Here is an 18,504-nt window from a genome sequence, read left to right as displayed (position 1 = left end):
AGACAGCCCGGCGCCGTTATTTCCTTTTGCCTGGAGGTCACTGCGCGCGGCAACTTTGAACCGGGTGGCCAGAGCGGTCGCTGGTTGGACCTCTTGGACGACCGTCGAGTGCTGGCTTTGTATTATTGGGCCGTTTGAGTGACAATGGTTTCTCGGGGCTTTATAAGCCCCGACGCCGCCGCCTGGAAAACCGGATCCACCGACCCATTGGGAGCCGAGTGCCGCTCTCGAGTGGAGTGAGATGTGTCACGCGTTGGAGTCTCAACGGACGTCGCCGAGCGGGAACAGTCGCGTTTGCTGTTAGCTCTCGGCCCCAGTGCCGATCCGATCTTGTCCTGTATAATGACCTGTATATAGTGTATAAAGTCCCTTTTGTTATTCTCACCGACGCCTGACTCGGAGTCTTCGCTACCAACGCTCTGTCACGAAACGGGTGACGAGCGCTACAGGACCACCTCAGAGTCGCAACACGAGCTGGCAACGCTCTGTCACGAAACGGCTGACGAGCGCTACGGGACCACCTCAAAGTCGTAATAGTACTTGTACGTAGCTACCTCGATGCGCCGCATGATCAGTAACAGGTGCCATTACCAGAAACCGTTTGAGTACAAACGCACGTAGCTGCCGCTCTCTCAGAGGTCTAATTCACCACTTTTCAACAATTCGTTACCGTCTGTTGGCTTCCCTGCCGGCACATAGAGGTCGAGCTACATTCTCGTCACTCATCAACCCTCATCGAAACTGTATACAATGAAATTATATGCAGGATGCAAAACTTTCACCTCCGCTGAGGTGCCTAGCCTCGAACGTATCTCCCAATCCTGGTTACCTAGCTTCAGGTAGTGCCGTTAAAATAATGTGACACCAGCTGAAACCGCTCACCTTGCTGTTAGATTGCCAGGCATACGGAGACCGCGTGCATATTTATACCGATGGCCCGAATTCTCGTTTCAGCTCAGCAGCAGCTATGGTCATTCCAGTGAAAGAGGACTCAGTTAAATTCAAAGTTTCACACATAGAAACATGACAGAACCTGTAGCCCTTCACGCTCCACTGAATTATGTTACCAATCAACTGATTCTCTTGAAACTGTGTCTTGTTTTCTTCTTCTGAAGCAATTTTCAGAAACGCGAATTCGGTTTATGTCACAGAACATACGAGCAACTGGTGACCGTATAGTCGTGTTATGCACCTTCCTGTGTGCGCGCAGTGCTCCACCCTATCCCTCTTTCTTCATATTCAACAAATTAGGTCAACACCTTTAAGAAAGCTGCTGATCTAACGTGTTGCCGCGTTGTTTATGCGTCTGCGCAAAGAACACCGTTTAAGCACCGGTGCATAGCATTGTTTAGCAGTTGGTGACTACGCACATTGCACGCTGCGGTCGCCTCAGTTTTCTGATAATATAAACACTTGGAGTCAGTCAGAGGCGAAAACCAATGATAAGTTCGTCCGATTAGAGAAAACTGAAAGATCTCTTTAGGAACTTCTTTTCTAGCATGGTCGGTCTTAAAAAGCAAAGAAAGCAATACAGAAATAGAGATCTTGCTAAAAGAAAAGACTTTCAGAATGTGCTTTTAAAATATCAGTCGCTTGTGGTAGGAATCAGGCGTTTGTACTGCAAGTCCCGCAGAAATGTAACTCTAACTTGCCTGTTACTATCATTGAGTACATTTTGAGGTAATTCGGACGTTTTCTTATAACGCTATAAGGGCTGATGAGGGTTTATCAAGAGAAACATTGCTGTGAATAAGCATATCACTATTTGCGATAGCTAGCTGTGCTGTGTGAGGACAGAGGACTTTCAGACATGTGAGAAATCCCACCGCTGTCATATTCAAGACAAGGCAGAACCGCTCTTGAAGGCGGTGTCGTAACTTTTAGACATACGGGGAGCCGGTTCTTATTCTCTTTTTGCCAACATTTCATTTAGTTAAAGCTAAACCACAGGCCGCTGCATTAGCGTATCAATACATTTATCGTGCTTAGGAACACAACTCATGTTGAATGCGGACTGGGGACATGCACCATTGTCACTTTACTGAATCGCAATGCAGGCGGTGATCCGTAAGATGCGCCTGACGTGCAAGTGCCACGGCGTGTCCGGGTCGTGCTCACTGGTGACTTGCTGGAAGCAGCTGGCTCCCTTCCGCGAAGTGGGTGACCACCTCAAGGACAAGTACGACAGCGCCACCGAGGTGAAGCTGAACCGGCGCGGCAAGCTGCAGGTGCGCCATCGCAAATTCAACGTGCCCACACTCGAGGACCTCGTGTACCTGCACGAGTCGCCGGACTACTGCGTGTACAACGAGACACTCGGTGAGTGCGGGTTTCTCCTATCGGCACGCAAAGCTAGAAGGCGAAACATTCGTGCACGCATACATTATTTCTGCCGACACAGGCAGCACGTAACATGCTACCGATATTTGGTATTTGTTTTGGCGGACCGTTGACGTTGGACAACCAGTGCAGTAAGTGCCTACTACCACTTGTCGCCATGTTAAGGGGCTTGCGACATTATATCGATTTCACCTCTTCTACTGTCAATGACATTATATTGGCAAGCTTTTGTGCCCAGTGTGCTGTGCAGACAGGTATAAGTGCTATGCGAAGCGCTGTACTTTCTCGCCCTTATGAGCAGATAAACATTATTTTGTTAAACTGGATGGCTTGTCAACAATGGTTTGTACGTTGAATTCTGGGGTAGATGCTCAGCGCGCACGATGGGAACACCCGATATTGAAAGTTGTTATTGTACGAATGTGTGTCCAACTGTGTCTCCTAAATCGCGAATAAGTGCCGCGCAAAATCCCAGTGTCCATTTTCCGATAGTGAAGACCAGCAGAAACGCTGGATCTCCAAACTCAGGTACGGCTCTTGATCACCTCATAAATGCACCAATGAAGTAGAAAGTCAGGCCGCCAAATCTCCGCCATTTACTGCTAACAAAATACTCTCAATAACAATTGCGTTTACATTAGCTTTAGCTGCAATTTTTTTTTCAGCTTCGCCATTGACTTTTATCACTTAAGTGTTGATTTGTGGTCGCTAGAGAGACGAGCCTTCTTTCTTACGCCGCAACTTTGTCAGACACTGTGAATTCATACTTTGCAAATACAACGTGACCATCATCAACAACAATGTTTATGCAGGATCCCTGGGCACCATGGGACGGCGATGCAACAAGACCTCGTCATTCACAGACGGCTGCGGTCTCATGTGCTGTGGCCGGGGTTACAACAGCCACAAGCTAAAGCTGCGCGAGCGATGCAAGTGCAAGTTCCACTGGTGCTGCTACGTGGAATGCAAGACCTGCGTCAGCGTCATCGACGCGCAGACCTGCAAATAGCGGGCTGCCTGTGCACCTCTGACACGAATGCTGACGCTGAGAGTGAACCAGTGGCATTGAGCAACTCAAACGTTTCTGTGCGGGCCAACTCACTTTCACCGAGGGTAGTGAACTGTCGCCGAGGGACCGACGCACTTCTGTAGCGTCAGCAGACACGAGTGCCACAACAAGTTGCATACATCTTGTATCTTTTTTTTGCTCGCTGTTAACATGAGTACACCTGGTGGTGCGCGCCTGACCAAAGCGGGTTTACACGTGAAAGTCATTTTATAGCTGTGGAGGAGACGTCTCTCTGCACGGGAGCGGAAGTTTCGGAGGGATGCTTCCTTTTACGGAAAGCCGCGTCTTTTAAGGGTACAAGCAGAAGAATTGCACGTCTTTTGCTCGCTTTCTCCAGCGATATTTGACGGCTCGACGTACACCTGGCGAATCGACTCAGTTGTTGTTGGCATCGCTCAGACGGACAGATCGCCGGTCAAGCTTGCGAGGTTAAACCAGCTATGAACAATACCGCAACTACCACTACCTTCGCCAGCAAGCGGCAATTACAAACTTATGACTCTTGCTACTTAAGAAAGGACCTTTTGGAAGTGAAGAGTAAATACGGACAAGCAGTCATTACGTCGCTGTGTTTATGCTGCAGAAACGAAAAGTGTCAATGAGACTATTTGCTTTTGCGGCGTGTGGCCTGGCGCCAACCACCGATAACCTTGGTTAATCGACGCAGCAAATCACGAGCTCCCTGATCGAACCCAGGAAACATCGCTGCGAAGGTATCGGAGAAGGCTTCAGCTGCCCGTCGAGGTCGTGAAATTATCCCTGTGAAGGATGTGTCTTTTGTACTGCGATCACTCAAATTGTCGTGCTAAGACTCACGAGTGAAGCGAAGCCATTGTTTGTTAAGACTTCACCTCTTCTCGCGTCACTATGACTTGTGTCTTTTTTTCTTCTCCCGCAGAACGTTGTCTGCATGTTTGTCTCATAAATGACACCTTGAAAAAGATTATTACTAGAAGTTGAGCGCATCGGTTTTCATCGTGTACGTGTGTCATTCCCGTGAAAATGTGCTTCTGTTTCTCACTGCTGAAAAAAAAAAACGCCCTGATTCATCCGATATAATCCTGTAGATTATTTATTGTGTTTTAAACTTGCACTACAAGCATGGTGTAACGTTTGTGCTGCTCTTTGTATTTTGTAGTTCTAAAGTACTACAGTGTACCTTTTTTTGTTTCATATGTGCTCCCAATAACGTTAAAATGCTTACTACGGACACAGTACCCCTTGAGGAGTCGTGTTGTTGGGCGAGCTGATTCATGATACATCTTTTTGATTGATTTGCCCATATGAACGCGCCTGTGATGTATTATGTCTACTTACACTATTGATATATTACAAAAATTCGAGAACAGCCGTCGTATATACAGCAGTTCAAAGTGTGTGCAAACACAGGACCAAGATCCCTATACGGATATGCAAGAGTCCAACTAGTCATGGGACATGTGTCTCTGACTTGTTTGAAAGGTTTTTAAAAGCGGTAGAGAGGTGCTGCGCACGAATATTCATGATCAGGGGGCAATGTCAAGGAGTCACTCTTAACGTAAAGTGAAACAAAAAGCGACTCAATATTCAAATTTGTGTTATCTGCAACATGCATGTCGAGACCAAAAAGTCATTTGGAATTTGCTGAACATTTCTGATAGCTATTTGCCACGAGGGAGAAAAGTTTTGGAATGCTTGACTTGGCTTCAAGAGGTTAATAGTCTAAGTTTATTTAGGAAAGTTCTACTACGCTGCACAGCTAGCGATGCTCACACATTTGATTCTACGTCTCCGCGGTAAAGAGCAACCACGCATAGCCGGCAGCATCATTTTTCGCGTCTGAGTAGTTAGAGACATCCAAGTTGGCCACCATTCGGCAACCAGCATTTGTAGTTTGTGTACAGACAAAATATAAATATTTTGCAGGAGTGTGAACAGTTTCATGCTGTTGGGAAGACTAGTGTTACTTCGTGCTTGGCACGATAACCGTAGACGCCTCCCCCCACTCCAAAAGATGGAAGAAAAAAAAAGCACCATAGCAGAACTTTTGAAGAACTCCGTATGTGCTTTTTGAGAAGTGGTCCAGTGCTAGTTATTCTGTCGCCGACACCGTAGGAAAGCTAAACGGATATGTAGTGTCATCGCCCAATTTTCGACAGTGCAGTCAGCTAATCAAGCCGGGCTTGATGTACCTGCAAATGCAATTAGGTGCTTACTTCAGGAGAATCCACAGAATGCTCTTAGCAAGTCCTCATTGATCAAAAACGACACCGATTCACTATTGCAGCAAATACTGAGTCATCGGACGGGCCAGTCGTTTTCGTTCTGCAGGAAATGTCAGCGATTGTTTGATTGACCGATTGATTAATTTCTTCATTCGTTCATTCATTAATGGTGATTAATACCCGAAAGAAACACTGGGGCTATGACAGACATTGTAGTGAAGGGCTCCCCTTCCGATTCATTCTGACTACCTGGGGTTCTTTAACGTGTACGTAAATGTAAGTACTTGAGTTTATTTTTTCTTCTTTTTTTTGGCATTTACCGTCACCGAAATGCAGTCGCCGCGGACAGGGAACGAACCGGCGACCTCGTGTTCAGCGGCAGAACGACAGCCCGATGGGTTGAGTTTTTGACGGCCCCGCCATTGCAACAGGACTGTTGCAAGGCGGCGGGAATCTTACACCTTTCTTTAGTATAGGTGGCATTGACCGTTATACATTTGGATATCGACGATTCATGTTCCTTCTAGAAATAGGCAACCCGAAAATCCAAACTAACTTTTCATCTAGATGCATTTATTTTATATGAAAACGCACCCCTTGACTTCCTGTCACTGAAGATCTTAGTGCTTCAGTTTAGCTGAATGACCTTTTGCTGGAGTTCAGGGGTGATCTTTCCACTTGTAGCTGATGTAACTTTTTCCACCGTCGTGAAGAAATCCATTTTATATGCTGCCTGTAAGCCTGGAAAGGTGGCGTGGATCGCCCAATGGTGAAACGTGGCCTAACGTACAGCGTATATCAAAAGTGCGAACACCACCGTCTGTCCGTGTGCGATCAGAGCCGTATCTAAGTAACGTGTTGATTGTTTCATAGCAAAACTTGTACACAGCGCGTCAAAGCGATCGACAGATTAAAGAAGCGTATTCATCATACACTGGCCTCCCGGCTAAATGCCACCAAGAAAGGCAACAAAACGCCATAATTAGCCAGAAATAGCCAATATTTGACTAAACAGTTTCCAGTGAAAAAAATAAAACAATCGCACAAAGAGAGCTGAAATAATCAGTCGACTATGAATCAAACAATAAATAGCTCCTTCAGAATAGTTGAAAGAACATTGTTTAAATTTCACAGTCAAGGTGAACCCAGCAATGCGGCTAAGAACTCTTTCAGTAGCTCTCAGAGTCAACTGTAAAGCACGAGAGTGCTTTACAGTTGACAGAATGACAGAGCAATTCCGTGGCTCAGGCGCAGTACTTGATGTTTTCTTTAGGGAAGTTTTGATGGTATTTTCAACGACTGCGATATCTCATACCTCCGATACCTCCGTGGTGGCAGAAGCGTGTACGAACCTAACATTCACCAAAAGTTTTGTACCAAGAGGCCTCAGGAATAACCTTCTTTCCGCAATGTCAAGTCAAACCTCGAAACTCCGGTGAGAACTTTCACAATAGTCGCAGAATACAAGGGAGTTATAGGACCTATAGCTCTGGTCACACGTGGGGTATCCGATACACTTTTGATGAATGCTGTACCAATTTCGGATGCAAGATCTTCGCGATGAAGTTAAGAGCGCACGACATGTTCACCTTGGTGACGAATGTGCGACACTTTTACATGCAGATGACTATAAATGTAAAGCCTGTTTCTCAGAGCTCGGAAGGGCAATTGTGTGCACTTTTCTCACCGTGAACTTTCTGCCAATCGTTCCCACTCATAACGCTTTATTTTGTTTCAATTTTATGTACATTTCTTACGCAAAGCATAGCACCGTATTGTATTTTGTAAATAAAGTTCATGTGGATATGTATACGCTTCATACTTGTCACTATAATCTGCGCACATGGGATCACAGTTGATCGCATGTCCCTTTGGTAGACTTTATGCGTTATTTAGCCTGTCACAGCTTTTGTCGTTTGTTTCTTCTTCTTCTTTTCCTTCGCAACAGCACTTAAGAATTGAGAAAGGGGTCATCAAGATAAAGCAGCCTACGTTAACGCCAGTGGGCCACGACGATACTACCGCAGTGGAGACAGATCAACTACGGAGTTTAGGTGGCCATATTCCCGCCGCGACGAGTCTTGCGTTAAGTTCGCTCAGGCGATCGCTTGATCTCCCCAGAAGACCCGCAGGAGACGTGAATTTCGCTCGAGCTACAAGACAGATACTCAGCAAGGGTATTATATGGGTTAATGGTGGAGGTGCTTTAGCAAGCTTCTCCGCAATACGCATAAATATTGCGATGAACTTATCTAGCATCCAAAAATAAGAAAATAAAACCGCCGAACGGAGGCTTTCGGAAAGCTTCTGAAGTTGTAATGAAGTAGGCAGCGCAGGATCTCCAGGGCACTCGAGGGGTAACGGTGGGCCCCAACAGGGGATCAAAGATAGAACCAGCTAGGGTTGATGCCTCGGTAAGTCCCCAACCCACGGATCAGTCTGGGTTCCTGCTTTGTTGTCCCCGTTGCGCTTTGGCGTCCTGGAGTCGCAACCAAGGTATACGAAATAATGACACGTTTACGCTTAGTAAATTATCAGTACCCTTGACCGCAATACACCACGCGTAGTTTTCACCACGTTGCACAACTACATTGCAGTGAAGCCATTACCGGGGTGTTCTGTAAACCGTTGAATCTAAAACCACGTCAACTTCCCAAAGGTCTATCACGTGGAGGGCAAGTCCTCGTTGACAAGGCGAGAGCTGGTGCAGGCCTCGCAGAAGACTCACTCGCCAAATGGTGAACACGTGCAAGACGCCGCTGCACGCAACAGAACTTGGGTACCGTCAGCACAACATGCAGGACATGAAACCGGGGTCACTGTCCTACAACGAAGCATCTCATTCGCGAATGTCATGGTCTCGAGGCTGCTCGGGAACTCTACCATGTTAATCTGCCATCGTACGGAACACTCTATTTCCTCGCCGCCTCAAGTCATCACTACTCTGGTCGTATCCACTCACCGTGGAAATTTCTCCCGTGAAGAAGGAATCACCACAGGTATGCATACATTTACCCCTTTTTTATGGTTACACTTTCCCTAACCTAATCCAGGGTGCTCTCAATTAGCATAAAAACATTTTTTTCTTACGTTCCACTTCCTCTCTCCAGCTGCGAGTCCTACCGTCTGGACAAGACGTAGCTTGGGTCGCGCATCTTTGTAAGCAACAGCTTATACAGGGGGACCATGGCATTGCGCATGCCAACGTAGACTTGGACCAGGGGTCCCGCCCACTTGTAGTTATCTATTTATTTATGTAAATAAGGTTTATCCTCGGAGTCCTCCTCCTTCCAAATGTCCGCCAAATCCGCCGCCGCCGTTACCGAGAGCCTGTTGCGGGACGGGATTGTCCTCCGAGTTGAAGGATGAGGAAAGTGTTTACTGAAAGATGAAAATCGCGGTAGCTAGTCTTCACTTGGTGGTGGAAACCTATAGTAACATGGGCATTGAACATTCAATCACGCCCGTTGTACTACCATTGGCTACTTGGAAAGTGGCAGAACTTAATGGAGACGGCTACACTAATCTGAGCGCATCATTGAAACTTGCGCTCCAGTATCAATAAAAGCTTGAGCAGGCACATCAGCTACAAGAACTTCGATTAGGTTGCGTGTGCGAGCGTGGATCAACACAGGTTTTAGAGTTTTTGTCTCCAATGCAGCTTTACTTGCAAGAATGCTCCGCTTACTAAATGGAACCTACGTGGAACGAATTTCCTTGAGCGCCGGCCTACTACTTCGGTTAAGATAACGTATTTACTTGTGTAAGAGGGGTCTTTATTTTTTGTTTTTAGCAGGTGCGGGCTTTACAGGAGTTATGGCTAACCACTGAAGCCTCTAACTCCACTCCGACTGCCACGCAAGTAAATGCAACTACTGGCAGCCGACTATGAACCCATTTACAGTACCCGACCGATTTTTCAGACACAGATTAGTGCTCCCCTTACTAGGTCGCGGGAATTGACCAGCACTCAAGTATGCGCGTGACGCTTAGTGAAACGTTATTTTTGCCTATTTTTTTCCGCTTCAAAGTAGGAGTGCGGCGTTTACACGAGGGCTGGCCTTACGCAAGTAAACACTGTACTTGCCACTGGTTCCTGTACGTCACTATAAGTATCGTTGAACATAATTTTCACTAAGTGGAACATCGTACTAACTGCTCATATGTGCAAACACGTATACTTTTTGGACGCATAAGCACGTGACCAAACACGTGAATACATCGACAAAACGGCAACTGTTACATCGTTTATTGCATAGGAGTTCATAAAACTTCGCGTAAGCTTCGCTTAACCATGGTTGTGGACACGTCTGTTAGGAGCTACAATTTTTCTTTATTTCCATAGCAATTATATGGACACCCAGGCGCATTTTTGTCGTCGGCGTCGCCGTGATCTTCCACACAAAGTCCAAGGGCGACAACACCGTCGCCGCGCGTCGTATGCCGCACGTGCGACGGAAAGCACGCGAGGGAAGCAGACGATTGCCGCTCAATCTGGTGCGCGCGCGAAGGAAGAAAGCGGAGAGCAAACGCGCCGTCTTCCGTCGCGCCTATGGCCGTGGGTCTATGGGAGGGAGGGAGGCTGCGGCGTGGTGCTCCGGCAGCTACTGGGCATTTCGCGACCGGGCGAAGGTGAACTGACGATCGCGGCTCAATCTCGCTGGCCATGTATGGAGGAAAGCGGGAGGGACGGAGGGGGGAGGCGGCTTCGACTCCGCCCACAAGTGCGTACCATATGTGCGTACTTTGCACGGCCGCTCGCGGTCGCCGTATCTTGAAATGGATCTGCAGATAGCCCATACCTTTGTGCGTGCTTTGTTCTCGCCGTTCTTGCGTTGAAGCGACAGACCGCACGAATGTCACTTCGGTTGCTGCCGCTGCCTCGCATGCTCATATCGGCGCTTTGTCAGCGAGTGTCCGCGCTGATCGAGTGTGATGTGTTCATGTTTGCTTGTGCGCGATCATGCTTGTTAATTCATTTAATAAGCGAATGTTTCCAAGTTTATACGGCCGATAAAACTACTATCCTTACTTCGTATAGCTGTCTACTAATTTGCTATCGCAATCGATGCTTCGCCTTTCGGGCGAAACTGCTACTTTTTTTTAAATACATACCGCTGTTACTCTATTCATTTGATCTTGGTAATCGCTTCTTCGAAATTCTCGATAATTCGTGGTTCATTTGTATATAGCATGTTTACTTCCACGTTGCGCTGTTACACTGATCTGATGTGAAGTGGTCAACATGACGTTACGTCGAGTTATAACCACACATAATATTGCTGAATGGCAGCAGAAGCGGGAGCCTTTGTCAGGTCTTGTAGCATTTTGCTTATTGCTTCAGTTTCTGTAAAAGTAACAAACTTCAAACTCTAGCGGAGCGTGAAATACGCTGCTGCGCAATGCCCGTAGTTCCTATGGGAGCAAGGCGTCGTACAGAATCGCTGACCGGAGCCTGAGACTCGAGATGTGTTGCGCGGGGTGCGAATGAAGAGCACGCCTCCGTTATCATCTTGCGCATGTCTATTTTTCTAGCTCAGAACATGAGTTCTGCGACGGATGCTTGCACCCAGCTTCTTGTTTAGTGAAACACAGGAAACTGTTGAGATCGTTTATCTTAGTTACCTCGCCACTCTTTTGCAATGCTGGCGAGGCCCTCGCTTGTGCAAGGAGCAAGAGAGAAGACGACTACAGCTGGCGCTCTCTTCTTTCTTTCTTTCTTTCTTTCTTTCTGCAAATAAAGTTTATTCCTCCTCCTCTTCCTTTTCGTCCGGCTTTCCTCTCAAGGCTATCAAGCGAGGCTCCAAACACGTCGCCCACAATGTTTCCATCTCACTGGCACTTTTGAGCGCACGTGAGTTAATGCATATTCAACCAAGTTTGACACGATCATTGCAAAGCATGTTTTGTCCGCTGACTGTTCCGTCATGCTTCGCGCTGCATCAATTACGCCTGAAAAGGTCAGCGCAGATGTACCTCGAGTAGGATCAAAAGTACCTGTCCGAACAACATCAGCATCAAAGATAAGTGCCAGCACACCTATCCGCGTATCCGCATTTGATGACACCTGTTTGTGACTGCTAGCAGTCTTAATTATCTCCTCCTCTTTCCTAATGGTGTCCAACCCACCCTCATGTGCAGAGGCCCCTCAGCCGCCGTTCTCCAAAGGAAGACAAGCACGCATACGTACGTATCAATGTGGTCGAGTAAATACACGTTGGGATGCCACAGCGTGAGCTTGAATTATACATGTTCATCTTGGGACACGCACTGGGACGAGCACTCCATTGGCAGTGTGTTAAACTTCAAAATTCCTTTCGCGTAAGGAATTTTATTCTCGAAAAAGTCGAGCGCAATGCGCTAGAAAGATCACAAGTTGTGCCATACAAGATTAGCCACAACCGTAACAAGGTGGCGTGATGAACAGGTACGCGGTAGCTACACCTTTTTTTTTCGCCCCAAGACAAACTTGCCTGCCTCTGCCCCAGCGTCATGGGATTCGCTATGCAAGGGTGCGCAGCGTCAACCGCTATGCGGTGTGTTTCACAGGAGAGGCATATCAAATTCCACTAAGCTGTGGTAGAATCTGCGTCGGGCAAACTGAGGGGGCAGGTAAACAGTTTAGAGAAGGATTTGGGCGCGCACCTTTCAGCGCAATGGCGATCTTGCCTATGTGATGTCTCGCGGTTTTCTGATGAGAGGATCCAGGGAAAAATCAAAGATAAAACTTCGCGAAAACTGTTAGAATGCTTTCTTTTTCATATTCGTATCAGTGGTCAAGAACACGCCGGCCAAGCCTCAAATTCTTTTATATGACGTCGAAATACGATTGATAAGTTCTTGTCGTTAATGGCGTCTTCCGTGCTCCGTCACCCCTTGTTATCGCGCGTTTGCGTTGTAAATACGTGACACGACTTGCGACGACATAAACAGTTGTGAGTGTAGCACCTGCATTTGTGTCTGCTCTGTCCTTTCACTGGTTTTTATTTTTCTGTATTTTTGCGCTATAAACATAAAACTGTAAACACCAAAGCTTCCAAGAACTAATCCTGCATAAGAAGTTGGTCTTCTCTGCACGGCAGAGGAGCATCATGGTGAAATTACCGAAAGTTATATTACCGTGACAGAGACCAGTCGTGTATGAAAGCTCTTTACAGAGGTTATAAATGTTGATATAGTGGCGCCAGCTGGCGAATGCCTAAGAAACCGTCATGCGTTTTGCATGGCCAAACTAAAGTACGCGCGCGCGCTCTGGGGAGAGCGTGAGCGTACGCACCACACTCCAGTCCCACACGTTCGAAGGCCCCCGAGAGGTTTGGCGTGGGGGAAACCTGCGCTGCCGTTCAATCTTGGAGGCTTTTTACTAGGAGATGGGCAACACTTTGAATCTCTGAGGCAATGTCGTTATTTTGGCGCTTCCATGCCGGCGCGAATGTTTTCTCTTTTTCGATGGAGGAGAGGTTTCTGCATAGCGTCGCCGTCTGGCGCCACTTTGAAGAGACGTTGGCGAGTGGCGCAGTATTTGAATCTATCTGGGAAGTTACGCTGTCATGGCCTTCCTAAGAACGTAGGAATTGTTTCGCTCTGCGTAAACTCAGCGACACTGAGCCACTCCGTTTCCAATTTGCCGCTTTCAAACAACATTCGGCTAGATTGAACAACAGGTGTCCACTCATTACGATTCATTTTCAGTTATCGTGTGGTGTGCCTGACTTTCCATTTTCTTTCTGGTATCAAACTTTATTGTAGTAAATTCTGAAGCGCGCTGCAAAAGCTGTGTCCATATGATAGCCATCTGGCTATTTGACGGATGAATAGAAAGCAAAATGCGTCCACCGCAGGCAGGAGTATATTCTATCATGAAAACAGCTATAATTAATGTCAAAGTATATAATCAGGGACAATAACGCGAGTTAGGAGATATTTAAGAAACTTGCTGTTTGTTAGGAATGAAGACTTCACACAACTAAACTTGAAGCTGCTTTGCAAGCTTCATGATATGAGGAAAGACTACGGCACATTTTAAAACCACGAAAGTCTATTACAGTCGGTACCCCTCGTCATAACGGAATAGTACTGTGCGAAATATTGGTCTATTTGCAACATTGTGGAGTTTTGAGCGCTGTGCACGCATTTTAAGCCGGATTACTTGAATTTCAGTGGGTGACAGACTTTGCTAAATATGAAGAAAGTGGGAAGTTGTAAACCCGCATGCGGTCGCTCGGTGCAGTATACACTATAACTCTCTGCGTTACTTTTTTATAATTCGTATCTACCTGAAGACAGAATATAATTTTTCAGTACATTTAGTTAATAAGCTTTCTTCCCACTATCTCTGCCTAAAGCTGCGCTTTACATAGATGGCAGCATTGGCGTGAGATCTGCCAAATTATTTTTTAAATATTACCTAGGTGTGACCTGATGAACTCGCGCAATATTTCCATGCAGCTTAGCAGAGCATCGACGTTTGTTACAAAACAAATTAATGCTGTTCTCTTGTAATTATTCTCCCGTTATGCAAGTGAACTTGAACCTATTCGAACCAGTTTGAGCCATTATTTTTTTCGCTGCGAAGTTCAACTGGAACCAGGCACGTACCCAGGATCTTTTTTAGGGGGAGGGGGGGGGGGGGGAGGCAACCCAAGGTAACTTTTCTATGCAAATGAGGGGGGGGGGTTGTACCTTTACTAGTACAAATGGCAATAACGCGCACTATTCGCCATAAAGACGCGTAAACCTGCAAAAAAGACATGAAATAAGCTGTATCTCACAGGTACGCCTGTGAGATACACCTCTCCTGTACTTGACGAACATGATACCACATCGAATGGACTCACGCAGAAAATAAGCGTAAAATAAAGTTTACTATAGTAGAATACAACTTAAAAAGAACAGCAGTTGGCAACCAAGGCACACGGACCACGCGGGGTTGTGTTCACAAGTCAATCACAGAAGCAAACAAAATCGTCGTCATGCGGCCTTTTCAATATGGCGTCGTACTTGATACCTCCGGCGCGTCTGCTGTTCTTGAAGAGCCTTTTCATCGTCGGAAGCAATGAAGTGTGCAACAGACGTGGACAAAGTGTATGGAGTCTGAGCATTTCACTCTTCAAAAGTCTGCGGTACAGCTCATTTCACTGCTACACGTTTTACTCATGAAACTTCACTTCCAACTGAAGTGAAACTTGACAATAAATAGCTGCAGCGAAGCAAGAATCTTATTTCAGTTCAATAAAGAATTAGGCTTTCGTCATTCCACTATAATAGACGAGGGAGAACGTATAAAATTACGCGCTAATAATTTTATTTTTGTAGTTACCGCCTTATTTGGGTAACAGGAAAAGCTTGAAGTATGAGTTATTTGCAGCCTCGCGGAGGAACCGTGCCTGGCGTTCATGAGGACGTGGGCGGGGCTTCACTGCAGACCTAAGTTGTATCCGACTATAGTCACGTTTTTTTAATTAGTTCTGGAAGGATTATGCAGAAATATTTATTTGCGGAACAATCACAGTTCTTTTGGGTCGCTCGTTTACTGATATACCAAGTGCCCAAACTGGCCCGTATCGTTATTTGGGAAGTTGCGTAACGATGCGTGACCGCCAGTCGCGTACAACCTCGTACAGTGCAGGACGCGGCAGTTTTAGACGCACGGCGCCCACTGCGGAAGGTTAGAAAAAACTCACATAAGCACAGCAGAGAAGTGGCTACGTCAGGCGGCTCGATTGATGACTGTAGAAGCGTCATTCAAGATACACGGAATTATTCTCACTTCCGGCGCCGTTTTCTCTACTTCCTTTTTAAATAAATAGATGTTGGTCCATAAATATTTTCATAAACAATGGTTAAATTTGTTACTTTTCGCTTTTCCTTCCTGTTTGGCTGTTGCCTTGGCTCCCTGTATATCCCCCCTTAGTAGTTGCTTCCCTTAGTAGATCACTTAATTTCTCAACTCCTCGCGACTCCTGTTTCCAGTTGCCAATTTTGCACGAAAAGTACTGTACAGTTAGGGAAAACCAGACGAGGTAACGGGTGACAGCCATAGTTCTTATAGGTTTAAGGGCTATTGCATGGTTTGATGATGGACGCTGCCTCGCATTATATTATTTTCCACCTGATCTAACCTATATCGCGGGTTACGGTTCCGAGGATCTGCCAGCGTCGCGGCGAGCCGTCGTTCGAGGATATAATGCAGCGAAAGGAAAAGTTAAATGCAGCTGTTTTTTTTTTCTCCAGCCGTAACTCGTTCCACTAACATACAGCCCCCCTGACCATTAAGCGTTTTCCTTTCCTGGTTCTTGGATCAGTTAAAACAAAGAAGGTTGAACTAACGAAGCAACAGTGATGCGCGTGGCCGTCGAACAGATAGTGACAACTGAACGCATCCCGAGTTTATCGCGCGAGCACCGAATCGATGAGAAAACTGGCCTTCACACCCCAGGAGATGCCGATAACTACACCACCACCTTAAAGGAGTGAAAGAGGCAGCACAACGTTGACCGCCTAATAGCTGTCAAGTCTCAGCGTTGATTTGGCTGAGCTTGAGGAATGTGTGTGAGGGGGGGGGGGTGGCGTGGGCGGTTGCCGCTTAATTTCGGGGGTACACACTGCACCTCTCCCATACATACTAAAATGATGCGCCAAGTGTCAACCCCCCGCTCATCTTCCACTAAATAGCGCAAACGGATGTCACACCGCAAGAAAATAATCAGGGACAGTGTTGAAGCGCGGACGCTGGAACCACGGTACATCCTGAATGCCGCACGGTGTACCCAGACTTCGCACCTCCTCCTAATGTTTCCTTTAGTCGCGAATAGAGCATTGCCTTGTTTTATTCAAGTGAAGCTTCTATTGCCTCACAAGTGGCGTTGTAGTGGTCACGCAAAAACACAGTTGCTCCCTGAGCAGAACAGCTGCGGGAAAGGGCGGTTTGATGAGTTGACAGCTCCGCCGGCGCTAGAACGTGAGTCATGGATGTCATAGCAAGGATTCCGCAACGAGTCATAACTGTTCGGCTTCCGCCGGGGAGACAAAGGACAGGAAAAGGCATCACACGCGCTGCGCCGGCTTCGTCTCCGTTCAGTTCATTCTCGGAAAACAGACGGGACGGCCACGCGTTGTGTTCCCCCGAGGAACTGGCAGCGTTCGACCAGCAGCGGCGACAACTAGCCCGTAAAAGGGCAATCCGGCAGGAACGAGATGATCCCGAGCTGAGGGTGCGGGAGGCGGAAGCAATCCGGCACCGTTACCTGTGGGTTACTTAACCGTGACGAAGGTCTGGTGCGCGCAGGACAAGCTTCGCGTACCACCATTTTCCTGTAGGGGAAGGTCTGGTCATTTTCTTATAAGGTTTCGCAAACTCCCACGCTGTTGGAGTGCACGTGCCGTCTTTCTACGGCTCTTTCATAGCCTCTCCGCTTTTAACAAAATACCGTTTATAACGAAGTACATTTCCTGTCTTGATGACTTCCTTATAAGAGGGTTTAGAGTATTCGTCAAGCGCAATTACGAGTACAGAAGAGAAAATAAACTTCTTTATCCAACATCTACTCTCGCGCCTTATCCAGTACGGTCATGATATGGGGTACCAGGGTTTCCTGGAAGGCTAAGGACGTGGCTGCACAGAGAACAAGCCAGCTCCATAGGAATCTGGGGCGAAAAGTAGCCAGGTATTCTCGACAGGGAAGCTTTTAGGGATGGTGGTAAGTAGTAAACATATCCATAGAATAAGGACGTTGTTAGCGTAATCGCCAAGCGTTCTCATTGTGGTTCCGCGGTGGTATCCTAAATAAAATAGACGAAAAGCACAGAATATGGTGCATTGAAGCTATCATGACCTGCACGTTTTGTTTTCATGATGACAGCTTATGTCTCTCACGAGTTAAATGAAAACGTCAATAAAGCTACGCGCTGTTTACAGGGCTTGCCCTCTAATTCCATACTGTAGCTTATACGACGCAGAAAAAAAAAACATACTGAAAAAAAATGAAACGTACGTAATAAAATGTACGATACGGATGAAATGTTCTCGGTGCATCTGTATTCCTATTTTTTTTGTGTGTGTGTGTCTGGTGCGTTCCTTGGTGTAAGCTACAATGGGATCACTATTCCCAGTTGCCGAGATAAGTACCTTAATGATCTTATCCTCTGAAAAAACCTTGAAGCAAACACCTAGCTGAAAACGAATGCGCACCTCTCTAGAGCAGAACTGTAAGTAACAGGGAGAAGAAAAATGATTCTAAAAAGTCATGATGACGCTACACACCTGTATGGCCTCTCGATCGCTCTGCGGTGAATCAACCCACCAAAGGGACCGGCGAAGAGCAGTTGAAATATCTAACGTATTAGACTCGCCAACGCAATATTTTGAGAGCTTGATAGGGGCAAGTCAGAATTTAAAATCTGATCATCATCCACCCATCTGGGAATGTCAGATGCTGGACATGTCTACATTTTATCTGTTGGAACTATCAAAATTTGTCAAAGTGTGTGGCAATAGAACTTGGTCTTGTGTGTAAGTACGCAAATTTGTGTCTAGTCTACGTAATCTAACCACGCACACTCGAGCTACACTTAATTAGCTTTTCATCTGTGGTTTGTTTCCGAGGCGAAAATAATCGAATATTCCTTTTAATATGTGGGAAAAGGAAAGAAACTACGAAGACTGCTGCACTTGCGTCAATTTCCATTAAGAAAGAAATATATGAATGTCCACCAATGCTTGCATGTGCGCCTTCTACACATCAGTTTTGTTGAGGTGAGCCTACTCAAACACTAATAATTTAAATGATCATATTATCTTTCTGTGCCAGAGTACTTCCGCTTCATCGACACCTTTCCGACACGTCGACAAATTTGGGCGTTGTGAAGCGTGACGTCACGCCGGAGAGCGTG

General features: G+C 46.5%; 1 protein-coding gene across 2 annotated transcripts in view; it reads left to right on the top strand.

Annotated features, from left to right (window-relative positions):
- LOC142585275 (protein Wnt-5b-like) overlaps window positions 1-7,425 on the top strand; it is a 95,086-nt gene extending 87,661 nt beyond the window's left edge. For both annotated transcript variants that reach the window (XM_075695907.1, XM_075695906.1), the window contains exons 5-6: window positions 2,058-2,319; window positions 3,153-7,425. In XM_075695907.1, coding sequence (XP_075552022.1) covers window positions 2,058-2,319; window positions 3,153-3,349 — 459 coding nt within the window. In that variant the 3' untranslated portion in view covers window positions 3,350-7,425. The remainder of the gene's footprint in view (window positions 1-2,057; window positions 2,320-3,152) is intronic.
- The last annotated feature ends 11,079 nt before the right edge of the window (window positions 7,426-18,504 follow it).

Source organism: Dermacentor variabilis, chromosome 6 (genome assembly GCF_050947875.1).
Source record: "Dermacentor variabilis isolate Ectoservices chromosome 6, ASM5094787v1, whole genome shotgun sequence".
Classification (NCBI taxonomy): Eukaryota; Metazoa; Arthropoda; class Arachnida; order Ixodida; family Ixodidae; genus Dermacentor; species Dermacentor variabilis.
Note: the sequence above shows the minus strand (reverse complement) of the source record. Positions and strands in the feature narration are given on the sequence as shown.